Here is a 27,383-nt window from a genome sequence, read left to right on the forward strand (position 1 = left end):
TGCCAAGAAAAACCTAAATAGAATCTTGTAGAGTTGGACTTAATTGAAATAACTAAATAACAACAATAACAATGTCATTATAAGGCTAATAGAATTCAGTAGGAACTGAATTCTATTAGAGTTCCTACTGAATTCTATTATACCTTATGTCATTATAACGTATAATATTATATATTATAATATATTACATATTATATTATACCTTAATATTACTCATCATCTTGTCTAAAGCCAATAAACTAAATGATGTTCATTAATCATTGGTGCATGAGCAGAATATGCCATCTTAATTAATATTCCTCTTTTCAAAGTCTAGGTTTGCTTTTTCAATTGTTTATTGACCATAGACTGAGAATTGGAAGAGACCTCAGGCTTTCTAGCCCAAATCTCTTATTTTACAGATAAGGAAATTGAGGCTCAAGGAGATTCAGTGTTAGGTCCAAGGTTATTCATCTAGTATCAGAAGTAGGATTTTGATCCGTCCTCTGGCTTTGCAACTCATGCTTTCAGCCGCAACTACATTTCAGGTTCCCTGATTTCTGCTCAAGGTTTTCTTCTACTAGCTCCTGAAGCCTATCTGTTGTTTTCCTACCTGTTTCATGAAGGCTTCTGTTATTTCCCTGATAGATATGGCTAAAGAAAAATTTTTTAGAAACATGTCTTCTGCTTATGTCTTCTGAATGTACAACTAGGTCCCATTATTGAGAATAATGAATCCTGTGAAATGGTTGCATGTGTTCAAATGTGCATTATTCAAAGTTATTTTTATGTGAAACATGATCATTGGTTCCAGCTTAATGAAAATGTGCAGTAAGAATTCAAATAATCTAATTGATTAATAGGATTCATTATTTGCATCGATGGGGCCTTGCTATAATACGAAAAGTATTATGCAAATGTCAGTAATTTTATTGTTTTCTTTTTGTTTCACTAGACACAGGACTCCTTTGGTGTTAAGAACTCCCAGAGAAGTAGTGGTAGGGTGTTAGTGGGAAGAATAAACATTTATTAAGAACTTACTTTGTGCCAGGAAATAGGGCTAGGAAACAGGGCTTTCTAGGAGATAGAGGAAAGAGAGATATATTAAGAAATGTAGGTGATGTCAAAAGAAAATAAATGAATTAAAAAAAATCTTTCAATACAAGGTATATAAGGTAAGACAAAAAAGATAAGAAAATAAAAGGAGAATTGCATTTTCCAAAACTCAAAGCTAAACTGAATTTATACTGGTTTAGGAAAATATATGTTTTCTTGCATGTAAACAAATAACTTTCATTTAACAAAATAAACAGAAATATTAAGAATCATTTCGAATAAATGCATAGACATATTATAATTTTAATGGAACTCCCCATTAATATAGATTTAGAAAATGTAGGCTCTCAGTCTGACCACTTATTACAATATAAAAATGCTAGTTTTATAAAACTAAAAAGAATTATGCAAAGGTTAGTACTTTATTTCACTGAACCTAGGAACAAATTGTGGTTTATAACGGTGATAGAATACTGTTGTGCTATAAGGATTGATGATCTGGAGCTTTCCATATGAACTGGGAGAACCTCAGTGAACTGATGCAGAGTGAAATGAGCAGAACCAGAAGAACATTATACACAGAAAGTAAAACATTGTGGAAAAACTAGTAGCAATGCAATAAGCCAGGACCCTCCTGAAGGACTTATGTAAAAGAATGCTATCCATATTGAAAGAAAGAACTATGGGAGCAGAAATGCAAAGCAAAACATATGACATCACTTATCACATGTATATGTGGGTCTGTGATTTGGGGTTTGGGCCTTAAAAAATTTCTCTATAGCAAAAATGAATAATATGGAAATAGGTATCAAGTGGCAACATTTGTACAACCCAGTGAAATTGCTTGTTGGCTCTGAGAGTGGGGCGGGGGGAGAAGAGGGGAAGGAAAGAAAATAAATCATGGAAACATGGAAAAATATTTTAAAATAAATAAATAAGGTACAATAATTATCTCATTTGACCCTTACAACAACCCTGGAAGGTAGGTGCTATTGTTACTCTTGTTTTACAGATGAGGAAACCAAGACAAACAGTGGTTAGGTGACTTGTCCAGAGTTAGTCAGTGTCTCAGGCTGGATTTGAACTGAAGTCTTCTGACTCTGGGCTCCATGCTTTTATCCATTGTGCCACCTAATTGTCCCTAGGATAATCATACTTCTCTCATCTACCTTATTAAGTTCTTATGAGATGTGTATCACAAAATTTCTTTTTTTTAATTTTAAAATAAATTTAAATTTATTATTTTTTTTCATTTGGTAAAATTTATTTAATTAATTTAGAATATTTTTCCATGGTTACATGATTCATGTTCTTTCCCTCTCCTCCTCCCACTCCCCTACCGTAGCCAATGAGCAATTCCACTGGGTTTTACTTGTATCACAAACTTTATATTGTACCTTATTATTATTCTAGCAAAATTCCTTGAAGAAAGTAGCTGAGAGCTAGTCATAGTAGGGCACTTCTGTGATCTCTGCCACTAGGGAGGTTGAACCTAGTGGATCACTTGAGCTTAAGAATTCTGAACTACAGTAGGGCTAAAAATGATCAGGTGCTCTGCTTTAGCATTCTGGTACCACTCTGATGAATCTCTGGGGTCATGGAGGCCACCAGCTTACTTAAGGAAGGTGAGACCTGCCCCTGAGAGAAATGAAACAGTTCTAAATTTCTGAATCCTTCAGCCCTTGGGATCAGGCTGTGACAGCTGCTGTACTTCTAGTTTGAGTGGATAGGGGAAAGGAAGGAACCAAGGAAGAAAGGAAGGGATCTGCCACCATCAGCCCTAACAGAGTTCATTTGAACAACCACTACAGAACAACGCCTTGCATATTTAATCGCTATTTGTGGATTAATACCACTATTTGGAAAACAAACATGCTAATCATTCTTTACATGTTTTGTGAATCCATTTCAGATTTTCCTATGGATTCTAGCAATGGGAATTGTAGAGGCACCAGCAGTGGTAAGTACCTTATAACTGTCAAATACTTGCATTCTGAAGCCATTTCTTTTAGTTCGTGATACCAAAAATAGTAAGTAGATTCTCTCTCTCTCTTTTTTATAGAGCTGTTTTTACTGAAGCTGAAAATTTATTGTGTGAAGTGGTAAAGAAGAGAGTTTGCTAACTTTGTAACTCTGGTCTAGAATAGTTTGAGACTAAATCTATGGTTGTTTAATTATTTTTAGTCATGTTTAATTATTTTTAGTCTTTGGACCCTATTTGGGGATTTCTTGACAAAGATACTGAAATGGTTTTCCATTTTCTTCTCCAGTTCATTTTACAGATGAAGAAACTGAGGCCAGTAGGGTTAAATGACTTGCTCAGGGTCACACAACTAGTAAATGTCTGGGGCCAAATTTGAAATCAGGCCACGAATATTCCGATTCTAGGCCTGATACTCTATACATTGTGCCATGTAGCTGACCCAAGTCTTTGGTGAGGATCCAAAATTTCTTTTTTTGGGGGAAGAGGTTGCATCAATTGTCCTTGTTTTAATGGCACTTTCCATCCCCTCCTTAAAGAGCTTTATGACACATTTGTACTTCAAATGATAAATATTTGAAATTAATGTAGTCTTGAGAATATATTCAGATTTACATAGGTTTTTTAATTTTGATAACTGAAAATACTTTATAGTAGTCTTCACTGGTTGGAAGACATTGATCATCATTGTCAGCATTAGGACAGTTCTGCAAATAATCTTAACTGTGTTAAAATTTTTTTTAAAATTAACTGCATTTTTTTAAACAAAAGAAATGAATATCTTATAACTACATGGTAACATGATTGGAGTGATCAGTACTTCTAAGACTGTCAATTGCATGTTGGGGTGGGAGTGGGATTGACAAGTATAATTTCAAGAGGGTATGGAAAGTCCTAATGTGGAAACTTCTTCCATCCATGTAAGTCAGAATCTGTCTCCAAGAATTGCTTAGGGACACTTAGAGATTAATGCATTTACTTATGTGTCTGAAGCAGAATCTGAAATCAAATCTTATACATTCCAACACAGGTAGTCTTTTCACTCTCCTGTATGCCTATCCTCATTTTAATAGTACTAGATAGATATAACTATAGGAGTAGTAGACATGGAATCAGTAGCCCAAATTTGAATCTTGGATCTGTCATATTCTAGTTGGCCAAAGGAAGTTTAGTTGGCCTCAGTTTAGTCATCTGAAAAACAGATATAATAATACTTACACTACTATTTACCATAGGGTTGTTGTAACATGTAAAACATTTTGTAAAGTGCTTTATAAATATACGTTGTAGAAAGCACTTCAAAATAACCCTGAGTTATTAGTTAGTGTGTAAAGATGGGGTAGCTTCAGGGGAGTTCGCCCTCATCAATTTAATTAGCATAACTTTTTTTTTCAAAAGTATATGGACAAGTATGAAGTGGCCAAACTCTTGATTGATTTTTGGTTATTGGAACTGCTTCCAAGATGGTCTTGGAATCTGTTGAGAGCAGACTTTTGTTGGAAGAGCTAATGCTTAGTTTTGGTTTTGACATATAAAAGAGCAACAGAGTATTCTCAATCTTTTCTTTTTTTTGAATAAACTATTTTTTCCTTTTTCCCCTTATATCTTTCTTCTTCTAGGGTGCACCAGGGGGGGATGTAGGTGTTGAGAAAGAGGAAAAAAGTCCTTCTCATAGCACTTTGGGGGAAGAAAGGCATAAAAGGAATCAGTGAAAAGGTCTAATATCAGTCAAATAACTTCTTTATATATTGACATAAAGGAGTCTCCTCATGCCCTATGAAATTATTTTGTAATTACTTATCTTTATTGATATTATTTTCCTCTAGTAAAATGTAATATCCTGGAGGGTAAGGATTGCTTCATTTGTTATTCTTTGTAGCATATAGCTAGTGAATGAATGAATGAAAAAAGCCTTATTAAGTGTTTGTTAAGTACCAGGCTAAGTGCTGGAGTTACAAAAAGAAAAAGGAAACAATCCCTACTCTCAAGGAGTTCATACTCTAATTGGAAGAGTTCAGCTGCAGGGTGGTCACAAAGACCTGGAAGTCCTGTGATTGCAGTGATGTTGCAGGTAGCAAGATTCACAAGACCTCAGAATATATTAGCAAATTAAATAGTTCCGGGGTGGGGAGTAGCAACAAGGCAGATGGTTATGATTGGAGGATCTTAGGATGAATTGGCAAGCAAATGGTATAGTCTGATGGTCTTCCATTTCACGAAGAACTTTAGTTGATAACTCTGCTGAGACAAACATTATAAAGAGGAGTGAGCAGTGGTAATTCTCTTCCCTCCTTCCTTTAGAGCTTCTGGTCTAAGTTGATGAGGGTCAGCTCTTGCCTTTTGGTCCCCCTCTGGGGTCTCCTATCTCAAGGGTCAGAGGGGTGGAAAAAAGGAAAGCAAGCATAAAGGACACCCTTCTAGCTTATTCTTTTAGTCAAGGATGCAAGGGTAGAGGAGCAAGAAATATTCCTTGAATGAATTCAATTGAGGAAAGAAGTTCATAGAGGTTAAAGGATTGGTTGTGGTTCTAATAGAACTAATAGGCAGTGGAGCCAAAATTCTAAGCCAGTCCTTCTAACGCCAAGTGTACTGCTCCTTTCACTGTGCCACAATGATTCTCAGATGGACTGTACCAATCTGTTTGACCAGAAGTTATGGTTGGAATGGGTCTCAGAGCTATCCTGCAGCCAAGCACATAGGCATAACCACGGTGACAACACAGCAGTCCAACATACAAAGATCCTGTAATATTTCAACATTTAAAAAAAAAGGATCCAAATCACCACACAACGGCGATGTGTGAAGGCAGCTTAGTGGATGAATCAATCCCAAATGCAGACTGGGTCTCTTTGTTTACTGTTCCAGATTTACAAATTTATTCTTGTTCCCTGATGAAATGCAAGTGATTAAAGACAAACATACCCTCTCCATCTTGGTTGTGAAATTGCATGGGGACACTTTAACATGCTCTTAACAAGAAAATATACTTCATTCAAACTAAGCTCTGGGGAGTAAGGAAGCGGTCCAAGGTGGTCATGATGAAACAGGAAATATCGAGGCTGTAAAAATATTGTAATCCACACAAGTCCTTTTTAAATTTAGTTTAAGAGAGTTAAATTACCTTTATATAGATTTGTAGAGTTTTACCTCCCTTCCCATTCTTGGCTTTATACACATTTATTTTATACAAATTTTATACACATTCAGATGCCTGATAAAAATGTAACAATCTTCTTAGGGAGAATTAAAAGAGAAAAGAGAGCTAACTTTTTATTTGACCTTAAATTAATACCTCTGTTTTGTGGCAATTACTGTTTCCTCTTTGTACTGTTTCCTCTTTGTGATTTAGAACAAAATTTAAGTGTTCTGTAATCAAGAATAGGTATTTTCTAGAAGATAAAGCATTTTGCTTGGAGCAGTGAATCTTGGTTTTATGCCCTAGATCTAGTCCCTGGATATAGAAATGGCAAGACCAGAGAGATCAATTCACTCAAAGGTTTTAAACCTGGAATTCATCTTGGGTAGATTTCAAGGGGTGTGAACTTAAATGGAAAAAGAAAATCATCCTTATTTCCATTACCCTCTTACTGAAAGTTGACATTCACTATATATTATGAATATAGGCAATTTACTATATTCATGATTAAATCATAAATAAAATTAATACCAAGACTATTGTTATGATTAAAGGAGTCAGATTTTTCCTGTCCTCATCTTCCTTCTAACCTCTGCAGAAAGCGACACAATAGATTTGTCCTCTACCTATTCCTGGACACTTGTCCTTTGGCTTTATGAAACTATACTATCTTGGTTGACTTTCCACCTCTCCAACCAATCCTATTTTCTTTCTTTTAACCTAATTTTATTCACTAAATATGAACATTGCTTAAGTACTGTCCTTTCATTTTCCCCTTATCATATAATGCCTAGAATACTGTGCTAACCTCCTAACTGGTTTCCTATTCTCTGATCTCTCCCTATGTTATTACATTGAGTGGTTGACTATTAATTGCCAGGTTAATATTCCTAAAGGGACATTATGATCTTAATACCTTTAGCAATTTCCTTTTTCCTAAAAAGAAAATTTCTTAACCTATCATTGTCTTCCACCATCTGGATGCAACCTACTTTTCTAGCTATATTTCAGCCAAAAAGGTGCATATGCCATTGCATGAATATTGTGTATTTATGCCCATGTGATCTCCATCTCTATATATCTGCATTAAATTTCAATATTGAACTCAAATGCTATTTATAATAGACCAGACTTGAAATTCTCTTGGACTCTTGGTAGTTTTGTGGCCCTGAGCAAGTCAATTATCCTCTGTATGCCCCAGTTTCCTCAACTATAAAATGGGGATAATAGTGGCACCTATCTTCCAAGGTTGTTGTAAGGATTAAATAAGATAATATTTGCTAAGTGCTTGGCACAGTCCCTGCTACATTGGAAGTGTTCAATAAATGTTTATTCTTTTCCTTTTCCCTTCCATGATAATTTCACTGATTTTCTTCACTCTGAACAATAAGTGGTTGCTACCTTCTCCAAATCTATATAGTCCTTTTATTTGTATCACTTAAAGTCTTTAAAAAACCTTGTATTTTACCTTTTTTACATACATGCCATATCATTAAGTCATTAACTTGTAATCTTCTTGGGCATGGGTTGAATTGTATACATCTTTGTGCCTTTTCTCAAAACAACCAAGCACAGAGTTTGAAACAGAATAGGTTTGTGATAAATATTTGATTAGATGAATGATAAGTATATGTAAGAATGAAAGAATCTTATTATCCTACTAATCTATTAAACAACCTTGGACATGCCACTTAATTTTTCTGAGTCTATTTCCTCATTTGGAGAATGGAAAAATAAAGCATGTCCTGGCCAAGTACTGCTTAGTAGATGAGGCCCTGAGCTAGAATAATGGCTGAGTAAACATAGAGAAGATAGATTTGAGAGCAATTGTGAAGGTAGACACAGCAAGATCCGGCAACTGATTGGATGTGCAGAGTGATGGAGAATGAGGAGTCAAAGATGAAATTTATGTCATAAACTTGGGTGACTAGAAGGATGATAACGCTTTCAATAATGAAACTTCAGAATGAGTCAAAGTTGTATAGCTATCCTGCCACTTCAGACAAAAATTATGTATGCATTAAATTAAAAAAAACCAAGCATACCTGTGTGATATAGTTCTAAGAGCCTGAGTATAAGATCTCTACGATGCTAAATGTTGGGATAAAAAAAATGGAAACTTAGCTAGATATATTAATTGGTATTTTGTGTGGTGTGATATAGACAAAATTTCTGGATGTTGGGCTGAACCTTTTTCATTTTTCATTTGGCCATTTGTCATTGGGTAGAAGACATTCTGACTACCCAAAATTTGTTCTACCATTTTGTTAAATAACACTTTTGGAGGATATATGAAGCATTTAATCATGAAAGAAAGCTCCCAGACTTACATAGCCTATCTTGGAGTATTGTACATTCTAAACGACCAGAATATTTTTGAAAGGCATACTGTTAGCTTGCCAAAGACATAAATCCCAAGGGAATATACCAAATTTCCTTTTCTTATTAAAGTAGTATTAGTCCTCTCAATCTCAGAATTCCTTGTTGAAAGTTACAAATTACTGTGAATCAAATAATTTGAGGTTTGCTTTTATAACTAAATTGTGCAAATATTATGCTTTCATTTTTAGGCCTTAACATAATACTTTAGACTTTCCTGTCAGGTTTGTTGCTTTTTTCCATATGTTGCTGAAACATGAAACAAATTTCAATTTTAAAATTTTTCCCAATTTATTATTTCAGGAAACTTAAAAATCATATTTGATTGTCTTGAATTAAATGCTAGGAAAATGAATTTTGTGACTTATAGTGCTTCTAAGTTATGTCTCTTTACTTTCTATGATTTGCATAACTAGCACTTATCAGTAGGGTAGAAAAATTTTGTGAGAGATTTATCTTCAAGCTTATGCACAGGTTTTCATTGCTGCTACATTTGTCCCTTTTCTCAAATTATCACCTTTATACTTAATCTGTTTACATCTTATATGCGTCCAGTAAATTGTAAGCTACTTAAGGACAGAAACATTTTTTCTCTTTTCTCTTTATATCTTTAGCACCTAACATTATGCTTTATACATAATAGATATTTAATAAATTCTTGTTGAATTGGATCATAGTGGCTAACCTTTGCTGGTAAAGTAATTCTCTTATTTTTCATAAGTTTTTTTTTTTTTAGATTTCTCCAGGTTATAAAAAGAAAAGTTTTAGGCAGGAGGGGAAGGCAGGTTTGAGTGACTATTGCTATTATCACTGGACCTTTGCTAATCTTGCTGTATTAAAATCTTTATGGGGCAAGCCTTCTGGGTCCTCGGTAGCAATGGGCTATGGCTTAATCTATATGTGTCCAGCTGAATTGAATATGACCAAAAAATTGTTTGGTATAATTTTTCACTCAGTAGAGCGCTGCTGTCCACTAGGAACTATCGAAGTATTAGGATCTCATACTTAGAAAGTTGTTATCAGAAGCCACAGTAGATTACATTCTACTGGATCCTATTTATAGGCCCATATCTGTTGTTTTCCACTTAATATCTGATCCATCTAACAAAGATTTCTAAATTCTTGACTCATAATTGAGTTGATTAGACTTTTAGACAATGTTTTGATTCTTCCAAGTGGTAAGTCAATCATGCTGGCTTCTTGCATTCCCAGAGTACCAAAGATGACTGAATAATGGGATCTTAGAATTTAGAAGAGAAACAAACTTAGATAGGATGTGATCTGACTCTCTCATTTTATTGTTGAGGACACTGAGGTCCAAACCTGTTCAGTGACTTATTAATAGTTGCACAGCTAATATACAGAAGAGCCAAGATTTTAACCCTTGTTCTCTGACTAAATCATACTATGCTGGCTCCCTAAACCAGTGGTCTTTAACCATTTTTGATTGTAAAAACCATATCAGAAAATATTTTTGAGTATCCTGTTCAATATATGAAGATTTACTTAAAATTATATACATGTATTTGTTCTCATTTTCCCTCCAGCCTATTATTTTTCAATGGAGTTTATATTAAAGGAGTTACCAGATCACTGAAGTGTGCTTACTTTAATCACTTGGATAATTTCTTAACCTTCCATTACATATGATATACCTCTTGTTTCAGTATTCTGTCTCCATTTGGGAATTTTAGAACAACTGTGTTTCTTATATCAATATATATCAAAGAGCACCATTTCCTTAAAGGGGCAAAACTATTTTTTTTTTTGATGGGGAAGGAGAGAGGTGATGTTTTGCTGTCTGATGAAGATACCCAGATCACATATATTCATGTGTGTTCCTTTTGACAAGAGTTTTGATATGGCCTCAAGGGAATAATTAATGCTCATCAGTTAACATTATTTTTAAAATCCACTGTAATCTAGTCTTTGTTCTCTTTTGCCTGTGACCAACTTTGTTTCTTCATAACAATAGTTGACACCTGTTTGCTTAAAAAAACAATAACCCTCAAACTAGTCTTCTTTCTGTTCTTCCAAATTCAAGAAGCCTATCTCACATGTAGAGGAAACAATAATAATTCCCCTGCTGCCAAGTCCCATTGAAGGTCTTGCTTGTTTCTAGGGACTAATTGGGCTGTTTTTCAGCAATAGTTTGCCAGTTCTTGGCATCTTGTTTTTGTTTTGAACTACACTTTTCCATGTCATTGTAGGTTTGAATGATCCTTAAAATGCTTGACTTTCCCACACCAATTGGCAGCCATTACAATATTTCTAGTGAAAAAAAAGTGTGCCCTTTGAAAAATGAACTATAACTTTTGCACATTCCTTTGAATAGAATCCATTCTTTAAAAACACAGAATCAAAAACATAACAAAAGAAACATGTGTATGACCAGAAATCTAGAATTTAAGTGGTAGAGAACTAATTAAAAGTGAAAAATTTAGCTGTCGAGTTTCGTCTAGCCAAAGTCAGATGTTCTGTCTAATGTCAGGAAAAGCACATGCTGATACACACCCATATGACTATTGTGGTCACAAAATGAAACCACATCAAAATTATTGCTTGTTCCAAGTCACCCACAGAATACTGTAGAAAAAATAGAAATGGTAAATTAACATTATCTATGTTTTATTGTATTTTTATTAATTTTGTTCAACATGTCCCAATTATATTTTAATCTGGTTCCTAAGGCACTCAGTTTTGTAGCAAGACTCCTCTGCTGTAGAACATCATACATCATCATGAAATCATAATATCATAAAAAATCATGGATCATAGCATAATACTTGTTTCAAGTTCCATTTCCTATATATACTTGTGTGAACATGAATAAATCACCCTAAACTCTTAATACCTCCAGGGAACTCTATAAGCCTATAAAGTAAGTTTCAGAGGAATTGATTTACATTGATGTATCAGTGAGTAGAATTGTGATAATTCTGAGCTCCCATATTTATAAAACCACATCTGGGTTAGAGAAAGAGGGTTAGATGTGTAGTAATTAATTTTCAAGTGATGTGGTGATAATACAAATGCATAGCCCAGATTGAATTGCTTCCCAACTCCAGGAGTGGGAAGGAAGGGAGACAATTTGAATCATGTAACTTTGGAAAATTTATGTGGAAATTTATTATTAGATGTAATTGGTAAAAATAAAATATCTTTATAAAATTTAAAAAAGAAAGAAAAGAAAACAAAAAAAAGCAATGTGGCATAAATAATAACTACTGTAGGAGGCTAGGGAAAGGAGAGATCATTGTGGATTGCAGTGGTAGGAGAAAGCTTGAACGAGATAGGATAATTTTAGGGGAAGGATAAGATATGGGGAAATGGATAAAAAGAAATGTATTTTCCAGGTAAGGTAATAGCATGGGTGTAGACTCAGACACATGTCCTGTAGTGATAGTGGTTTGATCATTCTGATTGAATGAGATAGGAAAGGGGGTGGCAGTATTATAGAGAGTCTCCCTAAATGCCAGAAGGAAGAATATGGACTTACTCCAACAGGAAATGTGGAACTACTGTAGATTTTTTAAAAATTTTATTATTTATTAAAATATTTTCCCACGTTTACATGATTCATTTTCTTTCCCTCCCCTCTCTCCGCCCCACTCTCAGAGCCAACAAGCAATTTCACTGGTACAAATGTTGCCATTTGATACCTATTTCCATATTATTCATTTTTGCTTTAAAGGGATTTTTTAAAGGCCTAAACTCCAAATCACATACCCATATATACATATGATAAGTGATGTCATATGTTTTGCTTATGCATTTTTACTTCTATAGTTCTTTCTCTCAATGTGCTTAGCATTCTTTCTCATAAGTCCTTCAGGAGTGTCCTGACTTGTTGCATTGTTACTAGTAGCAAAGTCCATTACACTGGATAGTTCCACAGTGTTTTACTTTCTGTGTACAATGTTCTCCTGGTTCTGCTCATTTCACTCTGCATCAGTTCATTGAGGTTCTTCCAGTTCATATGGAAAGCCTCCAGATCATCACTCCTTATAGTACAACTATTATAGATTTTTGAACAGGAGAATAACATGATGAAAATAATATTTTAGTAAGTCCATTGTCCTCCTTGAGGGTGAGAACTTTGTCATTCCCCTTATCCCCTCATAATTTAGCTTATTTGCCTTACAGATAGCAAGCACTTAATTTGTTGGAATTAATTAATTTAGAAGTGTTCTGCAAGATGAATTGGAGGGAAGAAGATACTGGAGGTAGGTAGATTAACTAGATGGGACCATACAATCAAATAGAGGCTATGGGATGATGAGGACTCTTTAGGTGGTAACAGAAGGCAAAGGGGCAACTGGAGGTATGTTGAATATATGACTCATGAAGACTTGATAAGTGATTTGATAGGAAAGTAAATTATTAAAAGGTAGCTCAAAGGATATGAGTCAAGGAAAATAGATATGCATTTGACAGAGACAGGGAAGTTATGATTAAGTTTTGTTTGGGTCATGACATTTTTGATTTGAATGCAAAATATTTAAGTAAAATTGTGTCATGGATGACTGGAAACATGGAATTAGAGATCAAATGAAAGACGGTGGAGGAATCACTCTTTTTCCTGTTGAAGTGAGTTTTAAAGTATTCTGTTCTTGAAAGGTAGTGTGGTTTCATTAGATAACTGGCTACCTGAGTAAAAAACCAAGTTGGGAAAACCAGAAGTGCTGCTAATCTAAAAACAGATATAAGAATTTGATACAAGTTAAAATAATACAAGCTCTGGTTTCAAAAGGCAGAGGTGCTTAGACTAAGAGAAGCAGCAGAGTTTTTGAAAGAGCCTTTTCAGGCCTGAGAAAAGGATAGTTATAAGTGGGAACTGGAGCTCTGGACTGTTTAAAAGTTCTATCAATGACTTAGACAAAGATGCCAAGCTCGTCAAATTTGCAGATAACATAAAACTGGAGGTGATGGAGGGTGCTAACACACTGGATGACAGTCAGCATCCAAAAAGATTTTGACAAGCCAGAACAATGAGCCCAATTAAACTAGAAGAAATTAAATAGGGTTCAAAAAATCAGCTGCATAAATACAGATTGGGTGAAATATGACTAGAAAACAGTTTGTGTAAATGAGGAGGGCATTTCAGTGGCCTACAGGATCAATTTGAGTCAAGTGTGACATAGCAATGAATCTATTCTCTTGCTAAGCAGGGCATAGTATTCAGAACGAGGGAACTGATAACTCACGTGGATATCTTCCCTGCTCAGCCTACATTTCTCTTAAAAATTATGATAATGAGAATGGTGTGGTGGGGTTGGTGACAATATTCAATTAACATTAATTGAAACAAATGGGTATGAAAGAAGAGAAGTTGAGGGGTGGTTGCTATTTTAAGAATTTGGAGGATTATTGTGTAAAAAAGAGATTAGGCTTAATGTGCTCTGCTTCAGAGAACAGTTAGACACAATGCTTGGAATCTGCAGAAGATTGATTTCAGCACAATGTAAGGGACAATTTCTTAACAATTACAAGTGCTCCAAAGTAAAATGGGCTGCCCTTCTGGGTTGGGCTTGACTCTGACCAGGCACAAGGTAGTTGAGGTTAAATACTGGAACAAAAGGATAAACTTTAAGTCTTTTCACCAAGGGAGATTTACTTAGCTAGAGAAGAATATTCAAGGGGGATAGGCTTTGAGAATCCTTTGAACTGATTTGGCTAAGTGAAAGCCAAAAGCTTGGCCCCATCCACCAGTCAAGGATCTAGAGCCCCTCTAACTTTTCAAGGTAGTTTCGTACCCAAGAGAGGAGGAAGTGATCTTATCCATCATCCTTAGCCCCTGCTTCCCTGAACCAACTAAGTTTTGAGGAATGTCTTGGTACTTTTAAAAAGAAAAAGTAGCCCGACCTCTAAGGAGTAGAGGAGGGTTAGGGTATTGTTCCTCCCATAGCTGTGTTAAGAGGCAGTGGCCTCTCAGTTATTGGAGATGTTTAAGCTCAACTTTTGTAAGTTCTTGTCGGGGATAGTGCAGAGAGAATTCCTTTGTAGGTGCAGGTTGGTTTAAGTACCCTTTGATTTGTTAATTATAGTCAGCATCTAAGTGATTATGGATTCCCTTCCCCTCTTCCGTCTGTACATAAAGTGGAAAAGGTTCCAGGACCTTAATAGTCTAAAGAAAGATTAAGACATAATCTCAAAAGACTTGTGGAAAGTTACATGTTCTGGTAACTGTGATTAACATTTTGGTCAGTGACTTGGGTAAAGGCAAATATGGAAAGCTTATCAAATTTGAAGATGATACAAGATCACTATGTAGTATAAATGAGTCAAGGTTTAAAAAGAGCTCAGCTGACTAGAGTCTGGAACCATATTTAAAGAGATGGAATTTATTGGGGATAAAAATAAAGTCTTATGCTTCAGTTAAAAAAAAACCCACAAGTGAAAGATGGGGTCAGCTTGGCCATTTACTAGTTCATCTGAAAAAAAATCTGGGGTTTTAGTGGGTTGCAAGCTTCCTATGAATCAGTAGTGCCATGTAGAAGCCAGAAAGGCTAATGCTTTCTGGAATAGTATCCAGAGAGAGATCTGACACTTTAAATATCTTGTGCCCTGCTTAGATCATATTCAGGACAGATTAGAATACTATGTTCAGTTTAATACCATATTTTGAGATGGAGGTTGAAAGATTGTAGAGTCAAGAAGAGGACATTTATTATGGCAAAGGGCTTCTAGATCACTTAATAAGAGGATTGATTGAAGATTTTGGAGATATTAACCTAGAAAAGAGAAGATCTAGGGTGAATATGATAACTATCTTCATTGTTAAAATGTTGTTACAGAAGAGGACTTAAAAATGTTCTGACCAAGCATAGAAGCAAGTCTTAGGAGTAATAGTAGAAGCTGTAGAAAAGCAGATTTTCGTCCAATGTAAGAAAACATTTTCCAACAATAGTTTCTCGAAAAATAGAATGGATTGGGCAGCTGGGTAGCTCAGTGGAGTGAGAGTCAGGCCTAGAGACAGGAGGTCCTAGGTTCAAACCTGGCCTCAGCCACTTCCCAGCTGTGTGACCCTGGGCAGGTCACTTGACCCCCATTGCCCACCCTTACCAATCTTCCACCTATGAGACAATGCACCGAAGTACAAGGGTGTAAAAAAATAAAAAAAAAAATAGAATGGATTGCTTTGAGAAGTGGTGGGTTCCGACTCTCTTTGGGTCTTCAAGCAAAAGCTGGATAACTATTTATTTACTATCTTATAAGGGAGTCTTGATTCTGCTATAGGTTGCACTAGATGGCATCTGAAGTTAATTCAGAATTTTGAGATTTTTTAATCTATGTGACTCTGTGCAAATCATTTAACCATCATCTGCTGCAGTTTCTGCACGTGTAAAATGAAGATATTAATAGAACCTACTCCCTTTGGATTGTTGTGAGGTCTAGTAAAGAAAATATTTATAAATTTGCAAACTGAAAAGCATTATATAAAAGCCATGAGCATAACAGAAATAATTATAATCCCTATCCTGTGAAAAAGTTGAAAGTACCACAGATAAAATTCTCTTGCAGGTAAAAACTACATTAAGAGGAGAGGTTTTACAAGTGTTTTATGACTTGTAAATTTTCTGTGAATGCCCCACAACTGTGAACAAAACCAGGTTTTGTGATCAAGAAATGTTCAAGTCAAGAGCTGGAGAGCTATGTTCTATTCAATTGTGAGAAAAATCAGTTTGATTAAATAGTCGTATAGGAGAATTAAAAGTTAATCATTGAAGTTCCTCATAATTGCACCTAAGTGTTTGTATTTTTTCCATTCTTGTTACTCTTCTTTACCTGTTTTGATTTTTCAGTCGCCATTCCATTAAAAAATGGGAAGCAAACAAGACGAAGAAAACCAATAGCCATATTGAGTGGTATACATGTATATACTAGATTTTACTTTGCCAGCATGTGAGTATGTATAGGTAATTTTGTATTAACATGAAAATGAGAATGAGAGATTCTCACTTAAGCAAGTCTTTTGGCATTTATAAATCAATTACTATGTGCCAGGCACTGTGCTAAGTGTGAGAATACAAATGCAAACAAAATGAAAAGGTTTTTGCCCTCAAGAAGCTTATGAAGGAGAAGACAACATATTAAAAGAAGTTGAAACGTAGAAAAGTAATAAGTGGATGAAAACAGTTAAGTCTCTTAATCTGAAGAAATCAGTAATGACTATTTAAAAAATAGATTTGTATTTTTGAGAGTGGGTACAATAGATTTAATAGGTAATAATACATGCTGCATCCTTTTTAAATGTAGTTTTGTTATATATCATCATAGAATTATACAGGATGAAATGAATGCTATCAGGTTGTTGGAAGGAAAATACTCCAAGATTCTTAGTTTAGGATATTATCAAACTACTGACTTGTAGACCAAACTTGTTCCCATACAACAGTGATGGATGAACCGATTCCCCCCCTTCTTTGAGTGGTACCCATTTGCCTCAGGTGCACTTGGTTTCAATTCTGAAAATATTTAATTGTACTTTCTGAAGTTAATCAAATCTATCTTTACTCACCTGGGCTGGAGAGTTTTATTCAAAATCAAATGGAAATTACTTATTTTTGTCCAAAGAACTATGTATTTCTCTACATATTTCTGTAATCTTACATAAATTTGGTTTAAGTGAGCTGATATTATTCCTCCAGATTTACTCTTCTTGGCATACTCTAATTTTCCCCTCATGGATAGCACCAATCCTGAGTACTAATAATTTTGAGCCTAGGTTTTTATAGACTTGAAAAGACTTTTTTTTGTTTACACAATGAAGGAAAAGCATTCTAGTTCAGATGTGACTATGTTGTGCTGCCATATAATTCCATTCCTATGAGGTAAATAGGTACTTATACAGAGGTTAAGTGACTTTCCTGTGGTAAAATAGTATATATCAGAGGTAGGACTTGAACTCAGGTCATCCTGATTCCAATGCTGCTCTTTGTCCATTCTTCATGTTGCTTCTGGCTTATGTAAATAATTTAAAAATATATGTAGAAACATCATAATAGTACTTCACTATAGTCTTTCTAGATATTTTCCCTGTGTTAATTCCTGAAAAAAAAGTTTATCTGGAAAATACTACTGCCTCCATGTGTTGTCTACCCTATTCCATGCAAGGTCAACAAATTGAGTTGCAACTAAAAACACCCTAGAAAACTAACAGATTTTATGCTCTGAATTAAATACTAAAAATCAAAGGAGAGATTAACAAAAGTGAAAATTTAAAAAAATCAATGAACATAAATAAATCCAAGAGTTTAAAAAATAAAACATAAAGCCATTAGCTAATTTGATAAGGAAAAACTAAATTACTAGTATAAAAATGAAGAAACTGAATTCATCACCAGTAAAGAAATAAAAGCAATTATTAAGAACTATTTCACCTAACTATATGTTAATAAAATAGGTGCTCTAAATGAAATGAATGAATATTTATAGAGATATAAATTACCTGGATTAACAGAACAGAAAAAAAGAAACTTAATCCTTTCTTAGTAAAAGATACTGAACAAGCCATAAATGAACCAGTTGAATTTACAAGTGAATTCTATCAACCATTTAAAGAACGATTGTGATTCTATGTAAACTATTTGAAAAAATAATAGTCAAAGAACAGATCCACTCAATTCTTTCTATGACATCCATGTCTTGATACCTAAGCTACAGAGTTAAGATAAAAAGAAAGCTATACATCAATTTCCCTAATGAATATTGATGCAAAAATTTTAAATAAAACATTAGTAATGAGACTATAGCAATATATCACAAAGATCAGATGCTATTGACCAGGATGGATTTATATCAGAAAAACAGGGTTGGTTAAATAATAGGAAAATTATAAGCAAAATGGACCATATTAATATGAAAAATGGCAAAAATAATGTGATTATTTCCATAGATGCTGAAAAAGCCTTTAACAAAACACAATACTCATTCACGTGAAAAATAATGGAAAGCACAGGAATAAATGGAACTTACTTTTTTTAAAAAAGCAGTATTTATCTAAAATTAAGAGCAAGCATTATTTGTAATGGGGATAAGCTAGAAGCTTTTCGAATAAGATCAAGAGTAAAGCAAGGGTGTCCATTATCTCCATTATTTTACTAGAAATGTTGGTTATAGCAATAAGACAAGAAAAGGAATTTGAAGGAATAAACAAAGGCAAAGAAGAACTAAAATTCACTTTTTTAAAGATTTACTTATAAACAACTAATAAACTAAATGAAACAATTAGAAACCTCTACAAAATTGCAAGATATAAAATAATCCACACAAGTCACTAGCATTTTTATATTTTATCAACAACAAAAAAATTAGAAGTCTGTTACCAAGATGTAACTATATGAATACAATTACAAAACACTTCACACCAATAAAGATTGATCTAAATAATTGAATAAATATTAATTGCTCATGGGTAGGTCAAGTCAATATAATAAATATTACAATACTACTACCTAAATTAATTTACTTTTCAGTGCTATAACAAACTACCAAAGAACAATTTTTTAGAGGTAGAAAAAAATATAATTCATCTGAAGGAACTAAAGGTCAAGAATATTAAAGGAATAAATTTTAAAAAATGGAAAATAAAGGAATGTAGCAGTGCCAGACCTCAAACTATTTTTGCAAAGCTATAATCATCAAAACAATTTGGTACTGGGCAAGACATAGAGTAGTTATGGGCAAACTTTTTAAAGGGGGGGGGGTCAAAGGAAAGGAAATGTTCATCTGTCAGTCTGTTTCTAAGGCAACTCTTTTGAAGTTTCATTGTATTGCATCCTACTCATTGTATTCGTCAGATTAGGAATAATGTCTTGGGGCCAGATAGAACATTTCAGGAGACACTCATCTGGCCCACGGGCCTTAGTTTGCCCATCACTGACATAGAGAGATTGATCATTGTAATAGATTAGATACATGATATTCAGTAGCAAATGAGCACAGTAACCTGCTGTTTTATAAGCCTAAAGATTCCATCTTTTAGGGCAAAAATTTACTATTCAACAAAGACCTTTGGCAAAACTAGAAAGTAGTCTGGCAGAACCTAGATGTTGACCAATATTCAGCACAGCATACCAAGATAAGCTTTAAATGAGCACATAATTTAGACATAAAAGGATGAAACCAGAAGCAAATTAGTGGAATGTGGAAGAAACCATCTGTCACATTTATAGATAAGGAAAGAGTTCATGGACAAATGAGAGACAGATTCAGACAGAGTAGGTGGCAGAGAGATTCACAAGAAGTAAAGTGGAAAATTTTGATTACAAAAAAATAAAAAGTTCTTTTGTCAAATGCAATGTCAAATGCAAATTAAAAAGTTCTTTTGTCAATGCAACTAAAATGAGAAGAAAACCAAAAAAATTGTGAAAAAAATATTTGCACCAAATTTCTCTGATAAAGTACTCATTTCTAAGGTAAATAGGAGCTGGGTCAAACTTATAAGAAAAAGTCATTACCTAGTTGATAAATGATAAAAAGGCATGAACTGGCAGTTTTCAGAGGAAGAAATCAAAACTATCAGTAACTGTATGATAAATTCTCTAAATCACTAATAATTAGAGCAGTGTAAACTAAAACACCCCTGACAATACTACCAAACACCCATCAGATTGGGTAAGATGTCAAAAATGGTAAATGACAATTGATGGAGGAGCTGTTGGAAAACAGACACACTAATGCATTCTTCAGAGTCGTGAATTAGTCCAACCATTCTACAGAGGAAATTGTATTTTATGCCCATTAAACTGTGCATATTCTTCGATTCCACAATGCTTCTATTAAGTTTATACCACAAAGAGATCAGAGAAAGAGGTAAAGAACCCCAAAATATAAAAATATTTATACCAGCCCTTCCTATGGTGGCAAAGAATTGGAAACTGAAGGGATGCCCATAAATTGAAGAATGGTTAAGCAAGTTATGGTATATGAATGTGATGGAGTACTATTGCACTGTAAAGAAAAGATAAAGGGGATGGTTTTAGGAAAACCTAGGAAGACTTGTATGAACTAACACAAAGTTAAAATAATTAACTGAGAGATCTAGTAACTTTGATTAACACAATGACCAACCTCAATTCTAAACAATTCATGCTATAACATATATTTCTTTCCTTCCTTCTTTCCTTCTTTCCTTCTTTCCTTCTTTCTTTCCTTCTTTCCTTCTTTCCTTCTTTCTTTCCTTCCTTCCTTCCTTCCTTCCTTCCTTCCTTCCTTCCTTCCTTCCTTCCTTCCTTCCTGTCTTTTTTTTTTGTCATTTGTATTTGTTATAGGTTTTGTTCTTCTTATCTTCTGAACGAGGTGAGGAAGGAGAGAATTTGGAATAGAAAACTAAATAAAACTGAATAAAAACCGAAAAACATAAAAATTATACTCACATGTGTATTTAAGACAATCATTCAGGGAAAGCTGAAGTATTTTTGCTACACTCAGAATATTCATAGATTCCTAAAGAATTGCAAACCCCCAGGTACTTCCTTTTCTGCATCATTTAAAAACACACATAAAAGTACAGATCTACTTCCATATATGGGTGCTAGAACATGTTTTTGTAATTCATAGAATATCGTAATTATTTCTTTACAAGTATTGTTTTTATTTACAAATACAAACATTTTATTCTTTAAAAATTTACAGTGTTTTAAGCTAAAATAAATCATGTGTGAAAAGTCAATCAGCAGAAAACATTGTCATATTTTTTTTCCTAGAAAGGCAACACAATAATAGCCTTGATTATTAAAATAGCAGTATGAGGGAGTGTAGGATACTTTAACCTTAGGTGTTACACACTGCTAATTATGTTCTTTGAGATCCTTTATCCATAGAAATCAATTAGATATATTTTAAAGCATATGGAGGATATCAGTACTGAGTGTCTCTTTTGAAAAATAGGGCCCAGCATTAATCATGAGCAAATATTGTTGAGACAATGAAGTTGCTTTTGCTTTATTTGGAACAGCTGCCTGTCACTACCAGATGCCTCTTTCTGGAACTTGGAATTTTTAGTAAGAGTGTTATTCCCTGTGGGGTTTCCACATTTTAACATGTTTCTCGCAAATGTATGAATAGAAGTTGGATTTATGGTGGTTAGAAAAAATAATATCTACTGGTTAACAAAACTTGTGTATTTTATATGCCTCCAAAGGAACATAAAACACTTTTCTTTTGGCTGCTCTGGCTTCCTTCCTCTCTGCTGTCTCCCTGCTGTACTTCCTTTCCCCCTTTCTGTATTGAAGTAGAAAAACACATCTTCACAGTTTTATTGGAATGGACCTTTCTCAAGGGTCCTTTTCTTAGAAACCTTGAGGTGCAATGAGATGCTTTCTAGGGTGATTGTGCTTTGTTTTATATTTTAATAATGTCTGTGATTGCTAACAATTGAACATCTGCCCCCATTTCTTAGCTCTGAGATCTGGGCAAGGAGGTTCTTCTATAAAAGATAAAATAGCTTAGTCTCAAATGTATTAAATTAGTCTCAAATGTATTAAATAATGTTCAAAACCTTGTCTGTAAAACTATTGCAGCATTGAAAGTTTTTTTTTCCATTTGGAAAGGGTTTTTTCCCCCTACCATTACTCATTAAATATTTGTTGGATTTAAGAATATTTTATTTTTAAACATCTATAGGGAATGGGAATGGCTGTAGCCAGAATTTTCTCCCCCAGTACCTACATATGCTGACACACTATTGACACATATTAGTATCAAGAATCTCTTATCTGCTGAACCACATTGTTTATCCTAACCTTAGGGCCAAATCAGTGAAGAGAAGATATTCAGCTCAACAAATTCGGTGAGGTGATATAGTGGATTAAATATATTTGCTAGACCTGGAGTCAGGAAGACTCAAGTTCAAATCCAGTCTTAGACTCTTACTGTAGGATCTTGGGCAAGTCACTTAACCTCTGTCTGACTCAGTTTCCTCATCGATAAAATGGAAATAGTTGTCCTTCATAATTGAGGAGGACTTAAATGATATCACTGTATTGGAATCAATGTACTGTGTATCTGACTGTAGCTGATCAGACTGGTATGAGCTTGGAATACTCTACCACACGTTGGGCACAAATAGCCCTATGAGTATTTGGGATGGTGATGTCTCTGAAAATGAGCATCTCATGTTTCTTTTTCTTTTTTTTATTTTAAACCCCTAACTTCTGTGTATTGACTTATAGGCGGAAGCGTGGTAAGGGTAGGCAATGGGGGTCAAGTGACTTGCCCAGGGTCACACAGCTGGGAAGTGTCTGAGGCCGGATTTGAACCTAGGATCTCCCGTCTCTAGGCCTGGCTCTCAATCCACTGAGCTACCCAGCTGCCCCTCTCATGTTTCTTTGAAGGTAGTGCAATGTCTTTGCTTGTAGAGCGCTGCACCTTCATTGATGTGAGCATGGCATGCTATCCCATTTCTCCCAATCTACATCAAAGTTCTTCAGAGGGACCTTTCGAGTGTCCTTGCATTGTTTCTTTTGACCTTTGTGTGAGTGCTTTCCTCATGTGAGTTCTCTGTAAGATAGTCTTTAGGCGACTTTATGCTTGGCATTGGAACTACATGGTCATTCCATTGGAATTGCACTCTCTGCAGCAGAGTTTGGATGCTTGACCATTCAGTCTGAGCAGTGATGTCTTTTGACTTGCACGCAAATTGGATTCAGTTGAAGCAGAGTTGCCTTAAAGTCCGCAGACTCATTCTCTCTTCCAGAGCCATCAAAGTCCAGTGGTCCGACAGAAGTCAAGACAGCTGGCCATGGCTCAGGACGCAGTGGATGGATGCCTTTTCGATGTCTGATGAAGTTCACAAGTGCTCCACTGCACCTGCTTCCACTGCCTTCATGGCCCTTGGAACAAATTGTTCTCATTTCCTCATCCATAAAATGGAAATTTTATCTACCTCCAGAGGTTATTGTGTATATTAAATGAGGTACTTGTAAAGCACTTGGCAAACCTCAAAGCCACATATAAATGTTAGCTGTTATTACAGTTCTCTGGATCTTGTTACCAAATGTCTCTCATCGTCCTCCACTAATGATTAATCAATCAACAAGCATTCACTTAGACCTACTATGTGCTAAGTAAGCATTGTGCTGTTGTATTGGGGATACAAAAGGAGAAATGAAACATTCACTATCCACAAAGAGCTTACATTCTTTTGGAGAGATAACGTGTGCCTATGTAAGTAAATATAGAAGAAATACAAGATTGTTTTCCTTTCCTTTCCTTTCCTTTCCTTTCCTTTCCTTTCCTTTCCTTTTCTTTTCTTTTCTTTTCTTTTCAACCCTTACCTTCCGCCTTAGAATCAATACTGTGTATTGACTCCAAAGCAGAAGAATGGTAAGGGCTAGGCAATGGGGGTTAAGTGACTTGCCCAGGGTCACACAGTTGGAAAGTTTCTGAGGCCAGATTTGAACCCAGGACCTCCCCTCTCTAGGCCTGGCTCTCAATCCACTGAGCCCCCCAGCTGCCCCCAAGATCGTTTTTCTTATGGGTGTGAAGACATTATTACCTGGTAGAGATGGAGGGAAGATGGTCAGGAAAGATTCATATAGAGCTTGGTGCTTGAGCTAAGATCTGAGGGATACTTGGGGATTCTAAGATGCCAAAGGGAGGAGGGAGTATATTCTAGGTATGAAGGACAGCCTGTATGAAGGTATGGAAATGTCAGAGGGAATGTGGTGTGTGGGGAACAGCACGATGGCCATTTGGGTGGACTAGAGCATGAATGAAGAGGAGCAATGTATAATAAGGCTGCAGAGGTCTATTGGCATCAAGTGCAAAGCACTTAAGTGCTTAATGGAGGAGTTTATACTCCTAAAAGACCCTAAAGGTAATAGGGAGCTACTTGAATCTTATTATCAATTTCTTTCATCAGTGAGCAGAAGGAAATACATAGCTTGATTTCAAGTGATTGAACAAAATTTAGCGAAGCTCAGATGTGGAAGCTCAGAAAGGTGTTCATAAGAGAGATTATCCCAGGAGCGTACCTGTATCTCCAGCATGGAAAAGAAAATTGTCACTTGGGCGTATTGATTGAACCTGCTCTGATGATATCTCAACAGTGCTTTAGGGGCTCTTTGGCCACCACACATGATGATTAATAAGCACTAAGCCAATTAATAGAGTTGTATTAAAACTAAATAAAATGTATAGCAAAGTTCACATAATACATACATATGGAATGGCATGAAATTATGGAATTTAGTGTGGTTTGATAGAAAGAACACTGAATCAAAGAGTCCCGGGCTTGAATTTCAGTTTTGACATTATGTCAAAACTGAGTAGATTTAGCCATTCAGTTTCCTCTTAATAAAGAAGATACATTCTCAACTTCTCTGCTTGTTCAGAAATCACTCACAAATCTATTAATAATATTAATAAAAATTATTTAAATAATAAAATGATTACTTGGGAATTTTAAATAAATATGAATTTATATTTGTAGCAAATTACAATTGTAGCATACTTTTTCTAGGTTGCCTACCATGTGCTAGGCATTGTGTTAAGCACTTGACAAACATCTCATTCTTCCTCACAACAATATTGAAGTGGGCGCTATTAGTAGCCCCATTTTACAGCAGAGGAAACTGAAGCAAGCATGTTCAAAATGACTTGCCCAGGGTCACACAGCTAGTAAATGCCTGAGATCAGATTTGAACTCTATCCTTTCTGAATCTAGGCTCCTCTGCCATCTAGGTGCTCTGATTTATTAAACAGACCTATTAAAAGTGCCTGCATTATTATAATAATGGTTGTTGTGCTTCATGGCTGTTAGGTACAAAATCCTGTGCCTCCATTGTTGTTTCTGCAGCCATACCCAAAGTTTCTGGAGTTAGCTTGGTGGAATGGTAATGCTCTAATGTGGGAGGAAAATAAAAGTTCACAGGCCCAAATCTTTGCCCTTGTTGGAAAGAAAGGTTGGAAAAGCCACTTTTTAAGTTTACATTTCTTCTAGTAACTTAAAGTCAGGGGTCTGTATTCCTCATTATTATTCTAAAATAGACTAAGTCAGTCAAAATGGTCTTGGTATCTCTTCTCTCCATTTTATCCCAAATTCTGCTGCCTTGTATTATTAGCACCTGCTACTTGTATAGGGTTTCCCAGAATACCTGGGATTTGAGTACCTACTGCTGGAATAGTGGGGAGAGCTGGCCATTTGGATCATTGCCAAAGGACATCTAGGGTGCCTCAAGGAAGTCTCCAAATGGTTTACTAATCTGTCCAATTTCTTTTTACCCCCAGAGCTTGAGGGTGAGAGTGAGAATTAGAAATAGTTCTCTCCCATCCCTTAAACAGAAATGCATATACAAATTCATCTTTATGATTTTAGAAAAGACCAAAAATATATTCAGTTCAGAAATTTACTTGGTTAAATGAGCAAACACCCAAGTAAGGTCAAAAAAGGGAAGGAGGGTAGAGAATACACTCATGTTAATATGAATTGGCTCTTCTCAATTGTCCACATGGGAGTTAATCCAATGTTTCTAGTGAATAGAGAAAGCCCTCCTAGTGCACTAATGAAAGACAGCTTTTTGAGGGGAAAAATGATTTACAGATAGCTTTCCTTAAAACAACACTATGAGGTAGGAAGTGAAATTGTTACTCTCATATTAAAGAGGAGGAAGAATCAAGGCTTAGATAAGATAAAGGTTCATCTATACTCAAACAGAGGGACAGGTATGTGGCACAGAGGATAAAGTCCTAACCCTGGAGTCAGGAAGATTTGAGTTCAAATTTAGCCCCAGATATTTACTACTTGTATGATTCTGGGCAAGTCACTTAATCCTGTTTGCCTTAGTTTCCTCAGTTGTAAAATGAACTGGAGAAGGAAATGGCAAACCATTCTAGTATCTTTGCCAAGAAAACCTCAAACAGGGTCAGAAAGAGAAAGACATGACTGAAATGACTAAATAACAAAATACTCAAACAACTTGTTAATGTTGGAGCTGCAGGAATGAGTGACTGTATAGCATTTTTTTTTATGGGAAAATGCATTCGGATGAACAGTGTAAAATGTACACATCGATTCATCTCTTTACTTGCATGGAACCAGTGTCTTCCTCCTTCCCTTCCAAGGGAAGAGTACTTCATAAGTAGGAGGAAATACTTCATAAATTCCAGGACACTCTTTAGGTTCTCATATTGAGGTGTTAAGTATAACTTCTAGCCATCGTGTATGTGTGTGTGTGTGTGTGTGTGCGTGTGTGTGTGTGTGTGTGTGTGTGTGTGTGTGTGTGTGTAAGTGAATATATATGATGATATGGAGGTAGAAGGCAAGAATTTTTTTTAAAAAGGAAGGAAGAAAAAAGTAGATGTAGTGTTGGACTTAGAGTCAGGAAGATGTGAGTTCACTCTTGCTTCTCTTGCTAGTTTGCTCTGTGATCATGAGCAAACCACTTACCTTTTTAAACTTGAGTTCAAGTTCAGTCTAAAATAATTACCAACTGTGTGATCCTAGATAAGTCATCTGACTTCTGTTTGTTTCAGTTTTCTCATCTGTAAAATGTGAATAATAATAGCACTTACCTCCTTGGGTTGATGTGAGGATAAAATGAAATAATACTTGTAAATAGCACAGTGTCTGGTACAAAGTGTAAGTACAATATAAATGTTAGCTATTATAATTATCATTGTTTATTATTGTTGTTATTGCCACAGTTAAGTCCTTCAACTGCTTTGAGCCTCAGTTTCCTCCTCTATAAAATGGTAACAATAATACCTACCTTACAAAGTTGTTGTGGTCACCTAGTCCAATCCATTCATTTTACAAATTAAGAAAATAGAGTCTCTGAAAGAGGTGAAATGATTTGTGGTAAATAGCTACTAAATTCTTTTGGTTGTTCTAAGTGATTTCATATA

The 27,383-nt window shown here is 35.1% G+C and overlaps 1 protein-coding gene across 1 annotated transcript in view; it reads left to right on the top strand.

Annotated features, from left to right (window-relative positions):
- FRZB (frizzled related protein) overlaps positions 1-27,383 on the top strand; it is a 57,694-nt gene that overhangs the window by 14,818 nt on the left and 15,493 nt on the right. The window contains exon 2 of the mRNA XM_044666471.1: positions 2,948-2,995. Within this exon, the coding sequence (XP_044522406.1) occupies positions 2,948-2,995 (48 nt within the window). The remainder of the gene's footprint in view (positions 1-2,947; positions 2,996-27,383) is intronic.

Source organism: Gracilinanus agilis, chromosome 3 (genome assembly GCF_016433145.1).
Source record: "Gracilinanus agilis isolate LMUSP501 chromosome 3, AgileGrace, whole genome shotgun sequence".
Classification (NCBI taxonomy): Eukaryota; Metazoa; Chordata; class Mammalia; order Didelphimorphia; family Didelphidae; genus Gracilinanus; species Gracilinanus agilis.